The 23,005-nt window shown below is 43.0% G+C and overlaps 1 protein-coding gene across 6 annotated transcripts; it reads right to left on the bottom strand.

Moving 5' to 3' along the window:
* Nucleotides 1-4,099: 4,099 nt before the first annotated feature.
* tcaim (T cell activation inhibitor, mitochondrial) lies at nt 4,100-23,005 on the bottom strand. 6 transcript variants are annotated; one of them, XM_085422006.1, is made up of 12 exons: nt 22,935-23,005; nt 22,412-22,581; nt 14,157-14,289; nt 13,694-13,844; nt 13,356-13,611; nt 12,864-12,986; nt 12,626-12,723; nt 7,416-7,454; nt 7,243-7,334; nt 6,928-7,160; nt 6,726-6,857; nt 4,100-4,849 (listed from the first exon to the last, which is right to left on the bottom strand). In XM_085422006.1, exons 2-12 carry the CDS (start codon nt 22,474-22,476, stop codon nt 4,624-4,626), a joined length of 1,548 nt encoding a protein of 515 aa, XP_085278132.1. In that variant the 5' UTR covers nt 22,477-22,581; nt 22,935-23,005; the 3' UTR covers nt 4,100-4,623. The 6 variants fall into 6 exon arrangements, with proteins under 6 accessions (XP_085278132.1, XP_085278131.1, XP_085278130.1 ...); XM_085422005.1 differs by having other exon boundaries at nt 22,926-22,994; XM_085422004.1 differs by having other exon boundaries at nt 22,894-22,985.

Raw genomic sequence — 23,005 nt, forward strand, 5'->3', positions numbered from 1 at the left:
ACAAAACCTACAACAAAAAGTTGTTTAATTTTGAAAAATGTGTGTTTGGACATTAACCCGGTACATGAACATGTACACAGTACTGGATGAGATGCAGAGAGGTGTCTAAGAAGAAACACCCAGTGCATCATGGGAATCCCCCGGCAGCCTACGTCTATTGCAGCATAACTAAGGGAGGGTCACCTGGTCCAGCCCTAACTATATGCTTTAGCAAAAAGGAAAGTTTGAAGCCTAATCTTGAAAGTAGAGATAGTGTCTGTCATAACTAGGCTGATATGGTACTACAAGGTCATTAAGATAAGGTGGGGCCTGATTATTTAAGACCTTGTATGTGAGGAGCAGGATTTTGAATTCAGGATTTAACAGGAAGCCAAAACAGGAGATATTACTATTTATATTTTATTCCTCATTTGACAGAAATGAAGGTGAAAATCTTTTTCTTTTACTTTCACTGAGATCACTGGTGTGTGATGTGTCTGATGCTGAGAGACCACAGAACTGTAAGAACAGGATTGTTAGGCTGCATCTCCTGACCCAACAGTAATTTTGAAATTAGCTAGTAACAGCTAGCTAATGTACTTCTGGAGACTAGAGTCTATCACACTTTGGCAATAAAGTAAATATAATATGTTCAACACTGAATTGATTGTATTCCTGATGGACTGAGCAGTAAATGAAAGTCTGCCACCGGTTAGTCCAAAAAAAGGTTTTTTATTTAACGCAAAAACCCCAAACTTTGGTTAAATTATACATGAATCTAAATCTCAGGTCCATAAAAGAGGTCAAGTAACAGAACTGGACTCAAAAGCTGGCAACAAACAATACTAACACAAACAAACTGACCTTCTGAAGCAGACTTAAATAATGTCTGATCAGCCTACAAAGACACAAAAAGAACACACAAAAACCTAACTGAAACTAACATAACAAATTCCATTTACCCCCCCCATGATCCAGAGTAGTAGTATGACCCAATTTGCAGGTCTCCATATAGGCTTGCTCCGCCCCCTTTTCCACCTCCTAGCTCATCAACCAGGGACTGGAGCAGCTGCCACTGATGTAACGCAGAAAACAGAGAAAGATTAAATCATACAAATAGCAGTGTAAGCTAACATGTGCACACTTGCTTTACAGTATTGTGTGACTGTATAAATAAATAAATTCTAAACCAAAACCAATTCTTTATTACCCTGTAAATTATATCCTATATTTAAAGAAAGAAAAATAAAAGTGTAGTGTGATGCACACGTTTGGTAGTTGCAGCGTCCTGATTATTCCAGAGAGTGATGGGAGTCACAGAGTAGGTCCTGGTCTGTGTGTGTGGGCTTCCTGTGAACTTCAGTGTTGAGGTTTCTGTTTTCCTCAGTGAGCAGCGAGGCTCATGCTTCGTGCTTTTAGTCTTGAGCCAGGTGTCATCCACCTGTAGTGGTTAGGTGCTTTCCCTTTAACAGAGCCAAGAGCTTTATTTTCCACTTCTTCCATGTAAAGGTCGCTGTTGATGTTTGTGTCCATAGAAACCCTCATATTTAAGGGTGTCAGAGGTTTAGCAGTGTGCAAATCTGATCGGGGGTGAAGCTGTTTCTGTGTTGTTGTAGTTGTTTTCTGTCTCCACCTACACGGACTATGGTTGTAGGTATACACGTGAAAAGGGAGATCAGAGGACGCTGTGGTTTCATCTTTATTCAGTGAAAGCTTTTGGACCTTGTTGGTGAGGACAGTAGAGTTTTTGATGTGATGGGGTGTGTTCCCCACATGGGGGAGCTGGGACAGTGGTGAGATGGGTCTGAGTGGAATTACTGCTTTGTGGACCTTTGGTAGCTTTATCACAAACTGTGCCACCTACAAAGCAGCTTTGAGATCCCTTCCAGCTGGCAACATTAATGAAGATGCTTTCAAAGTGAAACTGTGAGGAGATGCTACACTGATATTATTTTACAGTCATGAAGTACAAACTACAAACAATCCTCATTGATCATGCTCCACTTTACGACTTTTTTCATTTTTGAATGATCCATGCAAGCCAACCAACAGCTGCCAGCACCCTTCAGCCTCATGGTTAAAAGCTTCTACAGAATACATTTGAAAATTCTTCTGAAAACTTGACCTCTGACCTTGGGGTCAACAGAATTTAAACTCATCCTAAACTTTTAATAGCTGCACTGATGATATGAATTTTAAAATCCTATGTCACCTCATTCTTGAGTAATCATGGGTGTCTATTAGGGCTGGGTTTTGATAATCGATTCATCGATTAAAATCGATTCTCGCTTGGATAACGTGATATCGATTCATTAAAATCCTGATTTTTTAATATAAATGTATTGAATTTTGCCCAAAAACCAGAATCTCAGGTGAAACCTCACAAAATATCAACAACCACCAAACAGCTGAAACAGTAAATGAGAGCAGGAGCACGGACTCTGCACAGAGACGTGAACACAAAGCTCGACCCGCCGACGGATCAGAATCAGTGAGCTGTGACTTTCTCACCGACGCCACGGACACGGGCGGGTCGGCGCTTTATGTTCACGCCCTTTTTGCGCTGATTCAGAAGCTGTTAGTTTATCTCTCTCCAAACAACATTGACTGAACCAGCAGCAAAAGAAGATCCAAACTACGCTTCACACAAACATCGTCATGGATTCTCTGACTTTTACTGTTTTGCTTCCACCAGGATAAAATCACACCTCATGCACAGCTCTCTCTCTAACAACAGTTTCCCGTCTAAAAATCGGTTTTCTTCATTATTCGCTTGCTTGTTACGCACAAGTCTACATTGTTTACAGGCTGTCGGCTGCTGTTTTTTCCTTTTACTTACTTCCAAAAAGAAAGCCTAATTTCTGCCGTTTAACAGGCTTCTGAACAAATTTAAACTTTTAAAAATTATACAAAATGCAAAACTCTCTAATAAAACCGCTGTAACGTCAGAGGTGATGTTCATATGTTGATTACTGATTTTCTTTCGTTTTGATCTACTGCAGAATATTTTTATAAAGTCCCAGAACAGGAAAATCACCTTTACTGATCTGAATTATAATATTTCTGACTGTCTGAGGCAAAATTTCCCAGATTCAAATCGAATCGATTCTAGAAACCAGTGACGATACCCAGCCCCGGTGGCTATGCCACCCACCTGTCGAAGGGTGCAAAGAGGAAAACTGAGGTTTTCAGATTCCTGTCCTGCCTGCAGAGGTCCCTCCATGTCATCACAAATTCCTCCTCATCATTGTTGATCATTTATAGTCACATTGCTGCTAAGGAAAGTTTCACAGCTCCAAAACTCAAGAATTTACCTAATTTTGTTCTGTGCTATGAGGTACAGCTCAGTGGGTCCAATAAAGGTTCAACAGTTTGTGTTCAGAAGCAGAATTTATTTGTAATTTTGACAAGAAGACAAATTTTATGAGAAATCAATGAAGAAACACCAATTCTAAGGAGTTAACTAATGTTTTTTGTCAAATACGAGTCAGAATTAAAATTCCACTGTGAAATCTTTTTGTTTGAATAAAGGTCAATTTCAATTAGAACGATGAGAGTACGGCGACTCCAGTCATCGTCTTTATAGCTTCACACGTCTGAAACACCCAACAGTCCCCCAACAGCTCCATCCACTGAAGAAGCCGCCCAGTTCCACTTAGTCCTCTGTCTGCACCACACAGCACAGAAGGTTTGACTGGTCTGACTCCCAGTTTATCTCATTATAGTGAATCAGGGTTATCCATCCATTCTCCTCCACCTATCAGGGTTGCAGGTGGACTGGAGCCTATCACAGCCCTGCTCAGGCTGTCAATCTGACCTGGGCTAACACAGAGACTCAACCAATCACACTCACATTCAGACCTGTGGGCAGTTTGGAGTCACCGAATAAGCTAACCCTAACTGACTCAAAAGACAAAAGTTTGCACACCCCATGATTCAAGCCTGTAGAGCCACCTTCATCAGCAAGTCATTTTCTCTGAGTCATTGCAACACCTTAGCTCTTGTCTTGGGATCATCGTCCTGCTGAGTGAGCTAATACCAGATGCCCAGGTCCATCACTGTGCTGACAGGGTGTCCAACTGCAGGCCTCGAGGGCCGGTGTCCTGCAGGTTTGTGTGTCCTGTGTGACCAGATGCAATTTCACAAACCTACATTTGGTTGTTTTTGTTGTCGTTTGGTTTTTTAAACAGAGAAGAGCTTTTTCTTTCACACTTGCTGATGATTGACGCGTTGGATCAGCAGCACATTAAAAGCAGGGTGGATATACAGAGGTTTTTATTGGACTCCTGTGAAACGTTTTCCACACTGACTTCACATTTCTACAAAGTGAAAAATCACTTTTCATACTCATTGCAATAAATACTTACAACTTTGACAATTCTGTGCTTTAAGCCACGTCTACACTACAAGTCACACGTTTGTCACACATCACTTTGAAGTGTAGCCCGGTCGCATGTGAACATTGCAGGCTGTACAGGTATCCTTCACTTGTGCTCTTAAAGTTCTCTGAACATTTCCTTGACAAAGCATTAGCAGAAAAACGTCTGTGATGTCCTGGTAAATGTGCTTATTTTCTGCTCAACAGTATCAATGTCTAAAAGTAGTTGTCACACATGGACCGACAAAAACGTGTAAATCTGGAGGTCAGCTCTTCCAGTCCCAGGGGACACACAGGTCTCCATCTTGCATGACAGAGTAGAAGTGAGAAACACAGATCTGGAGGCCTTGCATGTGGGGGGAGCGCTGCTCCAACAGTCTTTCACAGCATTGAATCATCTGGGCAGGGCTGACACTGGGCTCCTTAGACAAGCTCCTCAGAGACAGAGTCTCAAGACACAGCTTCACCACGGCCTCCTCCTCTGCCTGCAGTCTGCACACAAACAGGCAGGTGACAAAGTCAACATACAGACAAACAGGATTCTTAATAAGCACCAGATACCAAAACTCTCAGGCTGCGTTCACTCTGCAGGTCTTGATGCTCAATTCAGATTTTTTGATCAAATCCGATGTTTTTGTCTGCTCGTTCACACTACAAATAAAATGCGACAGCAAACGCGCTCTAGTGTGAACGCTCAAAGCGGCGCATGCGCAAAAGAAGACGTCACACACAACACGCTCAGTTTAGACCCAGAGCAACAGTATGTGTGACTGATGGCCTTAATATAAAGACTTTACGTTTCCCAATTTTTGCTTTAAGTTACTCTGTTATTTACATAATGATGTAAATAACCTAATAATGATCCTTGTTGCTGTTTTAGAGGAGCGCTGCTTCAAAGGATAGTTTCTGTCAGAATCTGCAGATTATACAGGACAAAGAAAATGTTCACATTTCTCCAACGTTGTCTTCCCAACAGTTTCACTGGATGGCCAGGAAGCGTTCACGTCGTCTTCTCCGGCGCTGATATTTGGCGTCTGTCTTGTGTCGGTGACGTAAAAGACGGATTCAATGCGACCTGACCATCAAACAGCAGTCGCTTTCTGAAACATCAGATATGTATCGCATTCAGCACCACATATGAAAGTGACCCAGATCAGATTTGAAAATATCAGATTTGTGCCGTTCACACTGTCACCATGATCAGATAGATGGTCGCAGAGGGTCAAAAAAGTCGGATTTGATGCGCTTTCGCCTGCAGTGTGAACGCAGCCTAAGTATGTTTTGTCCTCATGATGTTGTATTCGTTTGTATTAGTGTTACCATGATTAAGTTCCTATAATGATCTCTGAGAGCTGCTTCAGCAGTTACCTGTGACCGATCACTGCCGTCACATATTCATTCTCTGGTGTCCTGGATTGTTGATTACCTGACAGGAAGACCACAATATGTACGTCTCCCACAGTGTGTGTCTGACAAGGTGATCAGCAACACAGGGGCACCACAGGGGACTGTCCTCTCCCCCTTCCTCTTCACCCTCTACACCACAGACTTCAGCCACTGCACAGAGACCTCCATCTTCAGAGGTTTCCTGATGACTCTGCGTACTGGCTAGTCAAACAAGCACGCTCAGTGAGAGACTGAGATTACCCATGATGCACCACTGAACGACACAGGAAGTCATTCCTGCCCGTGGCCGTCTCCCCGTACAACTCCTCCATCCAACACACTGTGAACACTGCAATAGTTACACCCTTTTTACACACACTCTTTCTACTCTAATATTCTTGACATGTATTACTTGGTGACTTGTATATATTGTGCTATCCTCTGATCTTAACATATTGTGTTGATAAACAGTCTAGTTGGTTTTTGTTAATGTTACTTTACTGGAGCAACTGTATCCCGTCGGGATTAATAAAGTATTCTGATTCTGATTGATTGAGCAAGTTGACAAGAAGATCTCAAATTCTAACAGTAAACACAGCGACTGAATAGACTAAAAATAAAAACTAGTAATTTCAATCAACACCGTCTAGTTAAACTTGGGCAGTTGTAGGTGTGGTGGTCACATTGTATAAAGCAGTCATGGATGTAGGCGTGTGGGGGGTTCTATCACAGAGGCAGTGCTGGGTACGTGCTGCCCCATAAATCGGCCTTCATGGAGTTCCAGCTGTAAATCGTATTACTGCTGGCAGGAGCAAAATCATTTATGATTGTTGCTTGACAAAGTTTTTGAAATTGTTTCTGCAAACATGCTAGCATCTTGTAAGAGAGGAAAAATACTAAATATGATATAAACTATAAAAAGACCCCTCCCGCCCCCCCAAAGAAAGACAGCATGCAAACAGACAGACTACGTCACACTCACTGGTTTTTGCGTTGGATGCGCCGTCGGGCTTCAGGGGCCTGGTTCTGAAGGAAGACCTGTAGTGTAGGAAGATCACATTTGATGGGAATAACGAAGTGTCCCATCTCATGAAGACTGGGGTTGGAGCGGTCACTGGAAGAGACACAAACATTAAGTAAACTGCACGTGCTTGTGATGGTCAGTGGTTAAAAGGGTTTCGTACTTTTCCAGCAACATGGTGAGGCCCTGCAGACTCCTGGGGTGCAGACGAAGGTGGTGGGACATGAGACGTTTGTGGAAGGTGTTTAGGGAACTGTAGTGCTCAGCTATGGGCTGAACTGGTCCCAGTCTGTCCATGTGCACCACTTGGGTTCCACCCAGGAGGAGGCTGATCCTCTCCTTCAGCCAGTGTGTCTGCTGCTGCAGGCTGTGATAACCAGGCAGCTGCTCAAAAAGCTGGAGGCACACAGCAGGGGTCAGAAAACGAAAGGCAGCACAGAGACTATACATGCCAGCAGGACAGCGACAGCTGCATTACTTTTGTCCACTGATGATGAACATCCATGGTTCCCAGCATGACGTGTCCAGAAGCATTCATCCCTGACTGGTCGGCAAACACAACCGTATGTCCTGGTAAGAAGACGAGTGCGTGAAAACTGTTCTACACATCTACACGCAGTGGCAATGCTCCCAAAATGATGAGATACCCACTCTTTCCACAGAAACAGGTCTCTAGGATATGATCACTGTCTGAAAACACATCAGAGTTCGATATGAAAACCTCACGCTGATGGAGGACGTGACTTTGTTTGGTGAAAACAGTGTTTGATTGAAATAATCGTGCTAAAACAAGAGTTTACATGTTCTTTAATACCGTAAATCATCTCTAATAACCAGAAATATTAATCAGAGTCTTACTGATATGCTGAATGAGTAATGATGGAGGATGTTTCGACCCTGGCAGATCAGGATGTGAAAGATAAGAAACGTGTCTCCAGCCCGTTGTTATGGTTGTATTTGCTCAACACAGAATCATAATATAAATGTGATTGTGGTCAAAGTTAACCATTACAACTAATAAGAAAATATAATCTATGACATGATTCTGATAAAAAGGACCTCACTGAGACTCCGTACAGAGCGGCCTGTTCGGGCAAAGATGGCCTTGGCGGCTGTGTGTGTGTGTGTGTGTGTGTGTGTGTGTGTGTGTGTGTGTGTGTGTGTGTGTGTGTGTGTGTGTGAGAGGATGGAGTGACACACTAAGAAGCCACTAACCTCAGAGAATCTCTGACTTTACCATGTATCATTTTAAAACAAGTTATATAGTGATTAACAAACCACAAGCCAGTTTTGGAGGCCGTGGACTGGAGGGCCAGGTCCTCTGCCTGCCACCCAATCAAGTAAGCACCAAACCCCTACGGCCCTCCTGTGGATGGTGAGCCCACAGGAGGAGGGAACCATGTCGCTATTCCTAGATGTGCCCAGCCAAGAAACCCCTGAATTGTTCCCCTTCAGGTTGGGGAACTTGTTCCCGAGTTAGGGATGAGTGGAACACAAGACTGACAGACAGTTCCAACCGTCGGTCACAAGCTCTAAAAGAACGAGGCTGATATAAGACATAAGCGTCAGAAACGAGTCTCCTTTGAAGAGTGGCTGGGCTGTGCCTTCCAGACAGAGGGAGGAGCTCACTCATTGGAGAGGCTGCGTTCACATTGCAGGCGAAAGCACATCAAATCCGATGTTTTTGACCCTCTGCGACCATCTATCTGATCATGGTGACAGTGTGAACGGCACAAATCTGATATTTTCAAATCTGATCTGGGTCACTTTCATATGTGGTGCTGAATGCGATACATATCTGATGTTTCAGAAAGCGACTGCTGTTTGATGGTCAGGTCGCATTGAATCCGTCTTTTACGTCACTGACACAAGACAGACGCCAAATATCAGCGCCGGAGAAGACGACGTGAACGCTTCCTGGCCATCCAGTGAAACTGTTGGGAAGACAACGCTGGAGAAACGTGAACATTTTCTTTGTCCTGTATAATCTGCAGATTCTGACAGAAACTATCCTTTGAAGCAGCGCTCCTCTAAAACAGCAACAAGGATCATTATTAGGTTATTTACATCATTATGTAAATAACAGAGTAACTTAAAGCAAAATTGGGAAACATAAAGTCCGAAGTCTTTATATTAAGGCCATCAGTCAAACATACTGTTGTTCTGGGTCTAAACTGAGCGTGTGGTGTGTGACGTCTTCTTTTGTGCATGCGCCGCTTTGAGCGTTCACACTAGAGCGCGTTTGCTGTCGCATTTTATTTGTAGTGTGAACGAGCAGACAAAAACATCAGATTTGATCAAAAAATCTGAATTGAGCATCAAGACCTGCAGAGTGAACGCAGCCTAAGAGTCGCTGTTCCTGCAGATGGAGCCTGTCGAGGTGGTTCAGCCCCCTGAGATACCTCCTAGGTGAGGTGGTCAAACAGCGTTATAGAAAGAAGAAGTGAGGAAAAGTGTTCTAATGTAGTGAGTCAAAACGAGGTCATGTTGGAAGCAAAACTAAATGTCATGACTCTGTGTGTTCAATTTATTTCGCTCATGTGAATGATCTCCAGTCCAAAGTTCATGTGAGTGAGGTAACGATAAACACTGCTGAAGTAAAGCAGCATTAACTGAATGAAGCATGAAGTATAACGTGTTCGATTTAATGTGTGATGGAATCAATGATAAATAAGGTTAAAGTAAAATGGTTCTAATATAGAGCTTTGCTATTTTATTTGGAAACCTAAAGCACTTGATACAACTTCTGTCAGTCACCCATTCACACAGAAAGAAAACACACTGGAAAAAAAAATCATTCACACACATTCATACTGTGATGGATGCATCAGAGAGCAACTTGGGATCAACAGCCAGGTATCGAACCACCAACCTTCGGGCCTGCCCTAGCTTAGGAGCTACAACGTAGAATAGAAGAAAATGTAAGGAAGTCCTTTTAAAGTTTCCATTTTGTTTTAAACCACGGTGAAGTATGGTGACGGGGGGGGCTGACGATCAGCTGATTCAATGTCACAACGGGGGAGGCCAGACGCCATCTCAGACGCTGTGACGCCCAGGAAGAGCAGGAAGAAAACTGAGAACAAAGTGAGATGCTGCTTTCCTGGTAGACGATTATTATCAACGTGACACAGAGTCCACTCAGGCCTCGATGTGCCCGTTTTCTCTGCCTTAGCTCACAGTAGGTAAATTAGATAATTCACGTATTTGACTCTGTTCATCTGGATGTTTTCAGTGGGAGAAACGTTTCATTCGTAAAACCTGTAAAAACCAGTAAAAACCTGCATTTTATTATAATATCACTCAAAGGGTTCTTATAGGTCACTACTCTTACAAATGAACAGATCCTTGGGGCTAGTTTTCAGAGCCGCTACATTTAACCCAGTCAGTTACCAAGTGCACAGATTTCGAGGAGAGCTGCTTACAGAAGGCTGAATTCAAAGACACCTTCAAAATCAATGTGGTGGAAGGTTAGTCCAACTCTGCCCCCTTATGTTCTTGTACACATGCCTGAATGTCAGGGCATGCTCCTAATGAGATGTCCTGTGGATCTCCTCCTAGATGTGGACCAGGACATCACTGAGTTCCTGCACGTGTTTCGTACTCTCACCACTGAGGCCGAGACCTGTTGTGCACCAGGAGGAACCCAGAAGCACTGCACCAGCGTAGGGTCTAACAATGGGTCCAAGGATTTCATCTTCATACCGAATGACAGTCAGGCTGCTGTTGTACAGCCTGTAGGGGTCTAACAGTGGGGTACATCACAATAGCTAGAATCACCTGAACCTGTTAGAGACCATAGAGAATATGGAAACACTGCGGTGCTTTTTCTACCTGTGGTTAAGGGATCTCAAGATTTTGAGGGTATTTCCACGGCACTACATACATGTACGGAGAGTTACACAGTTGTTGTCCTTTTGCCTCTGTACACAACCAAATTATAAATCAAATCAAAATATCACGTAAGTGTAGACTTTCAGCTTCAATTTAAAGGCTTGGTTTATGTAAAGGTTTAATATTAATGGTTAATATAAATATTTTGTAATTACAGCAATTTTTATCTATGGTCGCCCACTTTCAAAGCTTCAAAAGTAAATGGACACTGCACTTCCTGTTTATACCTCATCTCTGTCTGACCAACCTAGCCAAATTATAAGAGCCAATCACAGCAGAGGATCCCTCCAGCAGGTAAGCTGTCACTCATGAAGGGTCTGATCAACTCTGTACAATGATGTGTGGCAGCTAGCTTAAACGCTTTAACAATGGGCATGGCTGTTAAAGCCACAGGAAATCTCATGATGCTTCTAAAACATGTACTGTTGCTAGCCGCCCACATGGAAAAGATCTATAAATCTTATAAAGTTTGTATCTGTCTTGTGTGAAACTTGTATGAAAAGCATACAAGAGTGAAAACAGATATAAGATCCCTTGAAAAATTATATAATGAAACTTGTATGTTTTGGATACTAAAACAATATATGAAAGTGATGAGAAAGTGGCCACTTTCATGAGTAAATCATAGAAGCCTGATATGATTTACTCATGAAGTAGGCCACATCTGATGCAAGTCTTTTAGAAGTTTTTTTCTATTTCTTTTCCATATGGGTAGGGTTGCCTTTTCAGATAAAAACCGACTCAGTGACTCACAAAGTTCTTGCTCTCCCCTCACACGTCTACGGTGGTATGCAAAAGTTTGGGCACCCCTGATAATTTTCATGATTTTTCTTCAATAATCATTGGCTGTTTGGATCAGCAATTTCATGTAAATATATCATATAGCAGACGAACACAATGACATTTAAGAAGTGAAATGAAGTTTATAGGATTTACAGAAAGTGTGCAATATTACTGAAACTAAATTAGGCAGGTGCATAAATTTGGTCATGAAGCTCATCGAGAGGGCCGAGGGTTTGCAAAGCAAAGCGTGGCTACCTACAGCAATCTAAGAGCCCTCGATGGGCTGTTAGCAGACGCTCATAAATGTTACGCCTGATCATTGTATGTGTGTCTGTGTATTTAAAGAAGATGATGCTTAGAGATTTAATTTACATCCTCGATCACAGTGTGTTACCTCTATAAATGAAATCGACTGTACATTTGAAAACACTACAGAGAAAAAAAGAAAAAGGAGAAAAATACACAGCATTAACAGAAACAATGGTACCAAGCCATCAGTACTCAGCCTAAACACACTGTTGTATTTGGGTTTTTTGCACTACATAAGAACATTTTAAATCGGTTGTCTTTTGTAGACTTTGCTGTTTTGTTGCTGTATTTTTTGCACATCAGAAAACTTAAAACTAATTTAGCTATCAAGGTTATTTTTTGTACTGTTTAAATCTTTGAAAAAATAAAATAAAATAAGCCTCTTAATCTATTTCCTCCATGGTATTTAAAATGGTGTTAAGTATTGTCTTTGTCATCTGTATCAGATTCTATCATCATAGCACCCTGTGAGCCCTGAGGCATCTGAAAGAAGAAAACAGAGTAAATCATGCTTTATCCAAGTACTGAAACAAACCTTATCATACTTATGCAAGTTTGTCCAATTACTTTTGAGCTTCAGGAGGTGCTACAGATAACGATGGCTGGTATTCCTACAACAATGAATGCAGTACTTTTATTAAACCCTTGAAGTGAAGCTGAAAGTCTCCATTTCAGTCACATTTTGACGGCTTAATTAAAAATCGACTGTGTTGGAGTGAAGGACTGTATCACACATAACAGGCACGTGACAGGACTGACGGTGGTAAAAGCCATGAACCTTTTTACCTGATGGACAGACAACAGTTCAGAGATCTGTGCTACTGTGTGTATTACTAATGAACGCAGCTTGCTTGTAACCTCTCAGTGAGATTATTTACCTTGCAGGTTGATCAGAGCCTCGGGGTTCTGGTGAGACAGGCGGCTCAGACTTTGAAGCTGACAGTACCTGTGGGAGACTCCCCAGCTGCGCTGCCATCTGCACCACACAGCTGATCTCATCATTCAGTAACAGTAACATGTACACAGTTTCTTACAGTTCAGTGCACAGAATAAAGACCTCTGTGCCCTCAGGAACAGCAGACAGGGCAACCTCTGAAACAGTAAAGACGGCTGTACCTGATATCGGTCAGATTAAATCTGCGACACAGCTCCCTCTTCAGTCTCTTCAGTTCTTCTCTCCGAGGAAGACTCGCATTGTGTTTCTTTGAGGCTTCAGGTTCGTTGTTTCTCAACCACACACTGGCAAAAAAGATCGTGTACAAGTCATTAAATATAATTGCTGTAGTTATGAAAATCTGTCATCACCATCTTTGCAAAACATATTTGTGTTGTTATATATGTCACATTACTCTGACGTCTCCCTCTCTAGAACTGTGTGAACTATAAATAAAGTACTTTCACATTATTACATTTAAATATAAGTGACCATGTATGCACACATTAGCTTTAGCATGCCCTATTGCTATTTACTGAATAGAAATAAAATCCACAGCAAACACAGCAGTGTGTCTCCGTGACTGATCACAAACAGCAGTGTTTGAGTTTAGAAGGTTTCAACACTTTCCTACAGTTGAGATGAGACAACCACAACCAGAGAGCCGAGCCTACCTGAGCGTAGGCTCGGCTCTCTGGGCCTGCTGCAGCTCCTGCTCGGGGTCTTTGAAGCCAGTGAAGGTGTAATAGCTTTTATCCCATTTGATGGTTCTGTAGAAAGGCTCCCCCGTCTCAGTGGGACTTTCACTTGCTGCTTTACTCGCCGTTAGTCCCTTCATGTGCTCCACAGGCAGGCTGCAGCTCGTCAAAACATCCATCACTGTGCTCAAAACATCATTTGTGTGCAAAGTAAAACTTACGGAGCGGAAGCCTGAGAAGCAAACAGGAGCAATTTTATGTTAAAACCCCCAAAAACCCTGACTGGTACTTTGAGCATTTTAAAAGAAATGCACCTGAGCTGATGAGTTCTGGCTGCACCTTACTGCTGTACTTTGTGTTCCTTATATAAAAGGTGAGCTTCATGGGTTGAACTGAACGTGAGCCGGGCTTCTGCAAGTTTTCCAGATAGCCATTCAGCCTCTTTAGCGAGTTTTCATTCACCTCCTGTAACACAGAGGTACCAGAACTTACATCATGGCAGCTCATCCCAACAAACGTCTGACAGTGTTGTATGTGCACAGATTATTATCATTAAATATTATTTTATATCACATCATATTACTTTATATTGTATACGGATCCCAGAGCACATAGATGATAAGTATTCTGTACACTATGGATTGCCTCTTCTTTGTTGTGCCTATAAGGCGTCACACACATGTAAACCTGGCAGTAAGTTTTCAAACTGTTACTTTACGATCACATGTTTCCAATAACACATATTTGGATTTATGTCATGACAGATATGAGACCTACCCGTTCTTTGGGATATTTACCGAAGAAGTCTGGGTGGACTGCAAAATAAAAGGGCCTGAGAGCATTTACAGCCTCTGCCCCTGACAGAGCTCTCTGTTGCACAGCATGTGTGGCAAAATGCTTCCACTGCAGCCTGCAGAGAAAAGGACAGACATTACAGAAAAGAGACTATTTTACATCATTGAACCCTGCTCTCCAAAGCTGACATAGGCATAACTGCAGCTGCCTGCAACAATGGGCTTTTTGTTCAAACTGAGTATATACTGTCGTCCACTTTCACTGTGCACACAAGAAAAAACTCAGTTTTCTGCTATTGTTATTATCTGCCATGGCTGATTTCTTTTTCAAAGTGTCCAGAGTCAGGAGAGACTGAGAAATCCACAGCGTGACACGGCAGAGGTTTTCCACCCATAATGACACCCCAGGACAAATTCAGCAGTGTGTGAAGAAGAGGAGGAGGAAGAGGAACCAGCATCAGCTGGGAGATGAAGAATAGGACGAGAACAGACTGGGACTGGTGGGAACGTTTAAAACTATTTCTAGATACCTCTGCAAATACAGGAAACGAGTATCTCCAACACAAACTTTAACAGCTGCATACAGAGAGTCACACAAAGACTCACTGATGTTTATCCTGCAGGACAGGATGTGATAGGGGAGGACGGAAAAATAAAGGGAACCACAGACAACTTTGATAATACTTTTGTTTTATCCAGAATATATTTAGTTAAGAATTGTTTTAATCAGAATAGAATAGAATAGAATAATCCTTTAATTGTCTCACAAGGGGAAATTTGGTTGTAACAGCAGCAATAAAAACACACATACAAACAAACAGGACACCGAACAGAAACATTTTCTTACATATTTACATCAGGGACAATAGTTACCAAAAACAGAGTACTGTACCGTTATTGAATTAAATAAAAGTAAATATGAGTTGGTGGTGATTTGGATTAGGTGGCGAGGGAGGACACTGGACAGACCTGACACGCCCAAACGTACAGTGAGGGTGTGCTGGGAACGTTTAGCAGAGCCCCCGGTCTGCGAGATCTTCAACGCACACCTCCGGCAGAGCTTCAACAGCACTCCAAGGGAGACTGGGGGCATTTGTCCGAGTGGACCATGTTCAGTATCTCCATTGCCGAAGCTGCTGCACTGAGCTGCGGATGCAAGGTGGTTGGTGCCTGTCGTGGTGGTAATCCCCGAACCAAATGGTGGACACCAAAGGTGAAGGGAGCCACCAGGCTGAAGAAGGAGTCCTATCTGGCCTGGTTAGCCTGTGGGACTCCCGAGGCAGCTGACAGGTACCGACAGGCCCAGTGGAATGCGGCCAAGTGTGAAGCGGTGGGAATGAGAATCAGCACCTCCAAATCTGAGGCCATGGTCCTCAGCCAGAAAATGGTGGAGTGCCCACTCCTGGTCAGGAACAAGTTCCTGCCTCGAGTGCAGGAGTTAAAGTATCTCAGGGTCTTGTTCACGAGTGACGGAAGAAGGGAGTGGGTGATCAACAGACGGATTGGTGCGGCTGCAGTGCACTGTACCAGTCTGTTGTGGTGAAGAGAGAGCTGAGTGTAAAAGCGAAGCTCTCAATTTACCGGTCGATCTACGCCCCTACCCCCACCTATGGTCACGAGCTGTGGGTAGTGACCGAAAGAACGAGATCGCGGATACAAGCGGCAGAAATGAGCTTCCTCCGAAGGGTGGCTGGCCTCTCCCTTAGAGATAGGGTGAGAAGTTCAGCCATCTGGGAGGGGCTCAGAGTAGAGCAGCTGCTGCTCCACATCGAAAGGAGCCAGCTGAGGTGGTTCAGGCATCTGACAAGGATGCCTCCTGGGCGCCTCCTGGGTGAGGTGTTCCAGGCATGTCCCACCGGGAGGAGGCCCCGGGGCAGACCCAGGACACGCTGGAGAGATTATATCTCTCGGCTGGCCTGGGAACGCCTTGGAGGAGGTGGCTGGGGAGAGGGAGGTCTGGGCTTCTCTGCTTGGGCTGCTGCCCCCGCGACCCGGCCTCGGATAAGCGGAAGAAAATGGATGGATGGATACAGATAAGAGGCAAACCCATGTTGTAGTGTGAATCAGTTGATAAAATAGTGAAAGTTACAGCATTGATGTAAACATCTATGTTTGTTGGGAGCAGTTCTGATTGTACAGCCTGACAGCTGCAGGGAGGAAGGACCTGCAGAAACGCTCCTTCATGCATCGAGGATGCAGCAGTCTGTCACTGAAGCAGCTCTGCAGTTCAGCAGCATTTACATGCATGGGCTGGGAGACTCTGTCCATCAGAGATGTTATTTTGGCCAGAGTCCTTCTGTCTCCCACCACCTGCACTGGGTCCAGGTGCATCCCAGAACAGAGCTGGCCTTCCTGATGTGGTTATCCAACCTCTTCCTCTCAGCTGCCGATAAACTGCTGCTCCAACATACCACACTGTAAAAAATGATAGATGCCACCACAGAGTCATAGAAGGTCTTTAAAAGCGCTCCCTGTACTCCAAATGACCTCAGCCGCCTCAGCAGGTAGCGTCTGCTCTGACCCTTCCTGTAAAGAGCATCAGTGTTGTGGCTCCAGTCCAGTTTATTATTCAGGTGAACACCCAGGTACCTATAAGAGTCCACTATCTCAATGTCCACTCCCTGGATGTTCACCGCTGTCAGTGTGGTGGGTCTGCGTCTCCGGAAATCCACCACCAACTCCTTGGTTTTCACGGCGTTGATCAGCAGGTGGTTCTGCTGACACCAGAGTCCACTGTCTGTACTCTGAGTCAAATCAAAGTGGGATTGTGTCAGTTTCAGTAAAAAACTATGCAGTCCCTTTAAATAAAAAGTCCAAAGACCTGTGAAAAGCTGTCCATTCATAAAGTTCAACTGTGTTTTATAAGGACGTCATGTGTCTCTATCATCTCTCTCCTGTTAGATCCTCTTCACAAAACACCAGCCTGTTCAATGCTCTGATATCTTTAACATCTTAAGAAAATTATATTGCACAATTTTCCCAGCGTAACAGCCAATAGGTGGTCCACAACCCTTTTGAGGACAAATGTGGGACTGCTGACCATTAAACGGCTTCAAGGACACTTAAATAGTCCAGATGTTTTTCTTTCCAGGCTCCTTAGACCACAAACCTACACAAGGATCGCGTCTTTTTAGTTTATTTTTAGCTGTCACTCTGGGATACTGCCCTTAAATATAACTAACTAAAGTTTTCAGACAGTTTTAGTGGTCACAGTATATTAATATTTGTCTGTGAGACGGTCACACAGGTACTAAAGTAACATGACATAGAAATAAATACCTTGAATTTGAACTAAAATGTAATATTTGAGACACCTAAGTTAAAATCCACCAGTGTAAAACTTACTTACTGTTTGGCTAGCTGCACTGAGGCGGGAAAATCACCCTGTTAGCTGCAATATTTGAATGAGGACTGTGTGGAAAAGAGCCTTTTCGAATCACGGGACCAACAATCTGGAGTCCAACACTACAACTTTTCCTTGACAGACCAGCTGCACCGAGGCACGCAATCAGCCAGCAAAGTACAGTGGGGCAAAAAAGTATTTAGTCAGCCACCGATTGTGCAAGTTCCCCCACCTAACATGATGACAGAGGTCAGTAATTTGCACCAGAGGTACACTTCAACTGTGAGAGACAGAATGTGAAAAAAAAATCCATGAATCCACATGGTAGGATTTGTAAAGAATTTATTCGTAAATCAGGGTGGAAAATAAGTATTTGGTCAATAACAAAAATACAACTCAATACTTTGTAACATAACCTTTGTTGGCAATAACAGAGGTCAAACGTTTACTATAGGTCTTTACCAGGTTTGCACACACAGTAGCTGGTATTTTGGCCCATTCCTCCATGCAGATCTTCTCGAGAGCAGTGATGTTTTGGGGCTGTCGCCGAGCAACACGGACTTTCAACTCCCGCCACAGATTTTCTATGGGGTTGAGGTCTGGAGACTGGCTAGGCCACTCCAGGACTTTCAAATGCTTCTTACGGAGCCACTCCTTTGTTGCCCGGGCGGTGTGTTTTGGATCATTGTCATGTTGGAAGACCCAGCCTCGTTTCATCTTCAAAGTTCTCACTGATGGAAGGAGGTTTTGGCTCAAAATCTCACGATACATGGCCCCATTCATTCTGTCCTTAACACGGATCAGTCGTCCTGTCCCCTTGGCAGAAAAACAGCCCCATAGCATGATGTTTCCACCCCCATGCTTCACAGTAGGTATGGTGTTCTTGGGATGCAACTCAGTATTCTTCTTCCTCCAAACACGACGAGTTGAGTTTATACCAAAAAGTTCTACTTTGGTTTCATCTGACCACATGACATTCTCCCAATCCTCTGCTGTATCATCCATGTGCTCTCTGGCAAACTTCAGACGGGCCTGGACATGCACTGGCTTCAGCAGCGGAACACGTCTGGCACTGCGGGATTTGATTCCCTGCCGTTGTAGTGTGTTACTGATGGTGACCTTTGTTACTTTGGTCCCAGCTCTCTGCAGGTCATTCACCAGGTTCCCCCGTGTGGTTCTGGGATCTTTGCTCACCGTTCTCATGATCATTTTGACCCCACGGGATGAGATCTTGCGTGGAGCCCCAGATCGAGGGAGATTATCAGTGGTCTTGTATGTCTTCCATTTTCTGATGATTGCTCCCACAGTTGATTTTTTCACACCAAGCTGCTTGCCTATTGTAGATTCACTCTTCCCAGTCTGGTGCAGGTCTACAATACTTTTCCTGGTGTCCTTCGAAAGCTCTTTGGTCTTGGCCATGGCGGAGTTTGGAGTCTGACTGTTTGAGGCTGTGGACAGGTGTCTTTTATACAGATGATGAGTTCAAACAGGTGCCATTCATACAGGTAACGAGTGGGGGACAGAAAAGCTTCTTACAGAAGACGTTACAGGTCTGTGAGAGCCAGAGATTTTCCTTGTTTGAGGTGACCAAATACTTATTTTCCACCCTGATTTACGAATAAATTCTTTACAAATCCTACCATGTGGATTCATGGATTTTGTTTTTCACATTCTGTCTCTCACAGTTGAAGTGTACCTCTGGTGCAAATTACTGACCTCTGTCATCATTTTAAGTGGGGGAACTTGCACAATCGGTGGCTGACTAAATACTTTTTTGCCCCACTGTAAATGTTCACAAAATGTGTTCAGCACTATTCTAATTTACAACCTAACAGCTTACTACACATCACACCACAAACATAACTGTGATTCAAAACATGATCAAAAATCCTGACATCTATCAGCATGTCAGCAAGAGGGAACCCCCCCCCCCCCACCTCCACATTACAGTCTTCTTCATTTACATTTGAGCTTCACATTTCCTCACTTCTAAAATGAGGGAATCCAGTAAGTGAGATGACATGAGGTCTCCAAAAGGTGTGGCATGTCTCTGAAGTTTCCATGCTTCTCCATCAGTTTCTGAGTCCAGCTCGTCGGTCCGGTGAACCAGCTGTCATCTGACACAAACAGGCTCTCCTCCACGCGCTCACTTATAAAGTAAGTCAGTTAAACATTCGGGCTAACAGGTGAATTCTCCTGTGTTAATAATATTTATATTTAATCAACTGTATTCTAAGCACCAGCTGTCTGTTACAATTTTTGTTTTTTTAGAGTTTACTAAAATAAAAATAAAATCACATTAACATCTGTGTGGGGTTTTTGTTCAGTAAGCAGATGTTGGTGTTTCAGTCATGTTACGTTTAACTTTAAAGGCTTGTTAGAAACTATGAAACACACGATGCAGACTTCTGGACATTAGAAGAAAACTAATGCTGCTCATCAATAAGACTAAAGGCAGGAAGTTGTCCTTTATAACTACACATGTTAATAGCACCTCCAGATTTATATGATAGTTTATGATATAGCACGTGTATTTTAGTAATAGTCTATTTATTTCAGTGTAGTGGTGTACAGTTCTTTCTTGTTTGTCCTTGGAAAGTCCGCACGAGTCCAGATTTCCGAGGACACACACATACTCCTAAACTAGAAGTTATCCAAGTTTACTTCAGTTAACCGAGTCAGACAGTTGTAATGAAAACATAAACACGGTGACAGCTGTTTAATTTATCAGCAGCTTATCCAGTAACCATGGTAACCACGGACACTGCGCATCATCACCTCATGTCTCTTTGAAGCTAAACGACAGACATTTATCAGCCGTGCGGTTAGTTTTCCAGCACTGCTGAAAAACTGTGAAACAAACTGAAACGTGCTGATGATGAAAATAATGCGTCTGCCTATAAAGTCTTTGTTTCCCTGCTCGCCATCAGTAACAAAGTCATAGACACAACTTTACATTTCTCATGTTGGCTAAAAACAATCGTACATTTATGGTCTTGAAACAGGACACAGACACTGTAACTGCCGACCTCACATCAAACACAGACTGAGCCCATGTTTGATGTTTTTATATCCAACCTTTACTCTCAAACCTTTAAACAGCAGCGAGTCTCAGCTGAGAGAATAAGTGTTTATATGATGGGGGAACATGTTTTATGAGCAGCAGCCGGCTGTACTGAAATCACTGAATGAAGAGCAAACAGTGCGCCGCATTGTCACGGGAACATGAGTGTATTAATCTGGTGATTTATTACATGTGTTAGTGTTATTATACTTCATTCTAATCTGCTGCTGGGTCTTTTACACTGATGGAAGTACAGATAACACAGCATGAACAGCTGTTCAGCCAATCACATTCATTCCACTTTGACCTGCGACAAAATGAAGTCTTGCTCTTTTTATAGCAGTGTTGCATTTGACTGGTATATTTATATGTCTTGTTGAAGCCCTGCTTCACATGATAGCTCTCTGCCACAGCAAACTAAGGGTAAGAGAGTAATGTCTTTAACAAAGGACAGACCCACCCAGAGTCACACAAAATCACAAAAGACAGAGATCCAACAGTAATGGCATGGAGTCGGACAGCAGTACCTGAGCAGACAGACAGATCGATGAGGCACTGACAGCAAAAGAGTTCTAAGTGATATTAAAAGAAAACAAAACAAATGAACTGTCAGAATTCCAGCTGACTATCCCCCAGTAACATTACTGGGGGATAGTCAGCTGGGGAATGCTGGGGGTGCTACTCGACCTGTAGAGACCAGAGATGACCATGTGACCATCATTCTGCTTGTTTCGCCCTGGTGTGTGTGTCTGTGTCCAGATTGTGTAGCAGTCACCATCACTGCTCACACCCCCCATCCAGCTTCTCTATGTGACACATCAGTACAATATTCTCACCTTTATATAAATAAAAAATTTTATTTTGAGTGCGCTGTTTGTCAACAATGCGTTCTTACAGGGTACGTCATGTGTAATAAGAGAATGACACAGGGGGAAGTACTGAACACGTGCATGGAAGGTAGAGACAGCAGCTGAACTCTATCAGTGACCAGAAAGCAGCTCCGCAACTTGCAAATTAACATCAGCTGGTTTAGTCCCAACTGGGAACTTTTAGCTGGCTTTTGAGACGACTCCGCTAATATAATGATAATAAAAAATAATAATGAAAGCACTTTGAATTGTCTGACATTGTAGAGTCTTTAACTGCCCTTAAACCTGTTGAATTCACTGACTGTGAAAAACGTTTGCTGTGCTATCCAGGACTGCAGGATAAAACTATCATACAAAGCAGAAACACCTCTGTCATGTTTGGGCTAACGAGGCAAAGTGGAACTTTTCTGTGGCCAAAATGAGACCTTTGACCTACAGCTGTTAAACAAGATGTAAAATAATCACAAAGGTTTGGAAAAATAACGTTGATTTACATATTTCATAGATTTATGAAATATTTAAACGGAAGTGAACGGGATGATCATGTGACTTTGCAAGTTAATAATTTCAAGATAAAATTTTAGAACCTACTTTTAATGTCAAAATGTTTGCACTGAATTATATTAAAGACTGCATTAAATGTAAGTTATTACAGATGTGTCGATCCCAACAAAGGAAAATGAAACCCAAAAAGCCTTTAGCAGCCTGATGTCTGGAGTGCAGGTTACGAGACGATCGTAAACTGCGACCCGTACTGTACCGCAGGAACACATCAAAGGAAAGACTCTGTCACATTTTCTGTCCATTGCTGATAAAGCAAAAATCAAACTCGGTCATTTTGATACTTTTCTTAATATGCCTTCAAAATGCACATATTAGACTTTTTAAAATCAGTTTTAAAACTGTCATTATACTCCAGCCCGCACGTAATCTAGTGATCGTACGTGTTGGGACAGTTTTACCTGATGGTGCATCGCAGAAGGGGGATTGCAGACATTGCTGACGCAGCTGGTCCAGAGATCCGCATGTAATCACGGCCTTTTCAGTCGGTCCATCTGCATTTCCTTTATCAAAGCACTTCCATAGTTTGTTACACTGGATCTGGCAGCAGCCTGGTACAGCTCAGCAGGGACTAAATCAGAGTAACTTCAGTTCGTCAGAAGAAAATCAACAGAAACAGATACCTAACGTTTCTACGGTGTTAGCTAACTCTAATTTGTATTTACTCCTTTGAATCCCATGCTATCATGTTTTTCTACCAATATTAACAAACATTTGAAAACAGAACAACCACAGATTATAATGTCTCTGTAGTTTCCTTTGGGATTTCTAATCAATGACGGCAACAAAACATGGTTCCAGTTTGCTAGCCAGGCTAGCACATAAAGTTAGCATTGCTATGAGCTGCTGCTACGCCGCAAACAAAATCCTATAAACGACTTACAGTATGTTGTCAGTAACAATTTAACAACCAACCAAAGTGACCTGTAACATCCCTGCCGTTAAGGTAGGACCGTTTTAGTTAGCGGCTGTGGGTGTTCTTCTTCTGCGATTCC

The sequence above is a fragment of the Rhamphochromis longiceps genome, linkage group LG11 (assembly GCF_057381845.1).
Source record: "Rhamphochromis longiceps isolate RC_006_pf linkage group LG11, R_longiceps_female_GT1.1, whole genome shotgun sequence".
Lineage (NCBI taxonomy): Eukaryota > Metazoa > Chordata > Actinopteri > Cichliformes > Cichlidae > Rhamphochromis > Rhamphochromis longiceps.

What these genes read in the sequence shown, in the direction of transcription:
- tcaim (XM_085422006.1), bottom strand. Translation starts at nt 22,476, where the DNA reads ATGCGGATCTCTGGACCAGCTGCGTCAGCAATGTCTGCAATCCCCCTT. An exon ending in TTTAATCTGACCGATATCAG is followed by an intron (nt 12,724 to 12,863) that starts GTACAGCCGTCT and finishes TGTGTGGTGCAG; the next exon opens with ATGGCAGCGCAGCTGGGGAG. An exon ending in GGCTCTGATCAACCTGCAAG is followed by an intron (nt 7,455 to 12,625) that starts GTAAATAATCTC and finishes ATGTGTTTTCAG; the next exon opens with ACAGTGATCATATCCTAGAG.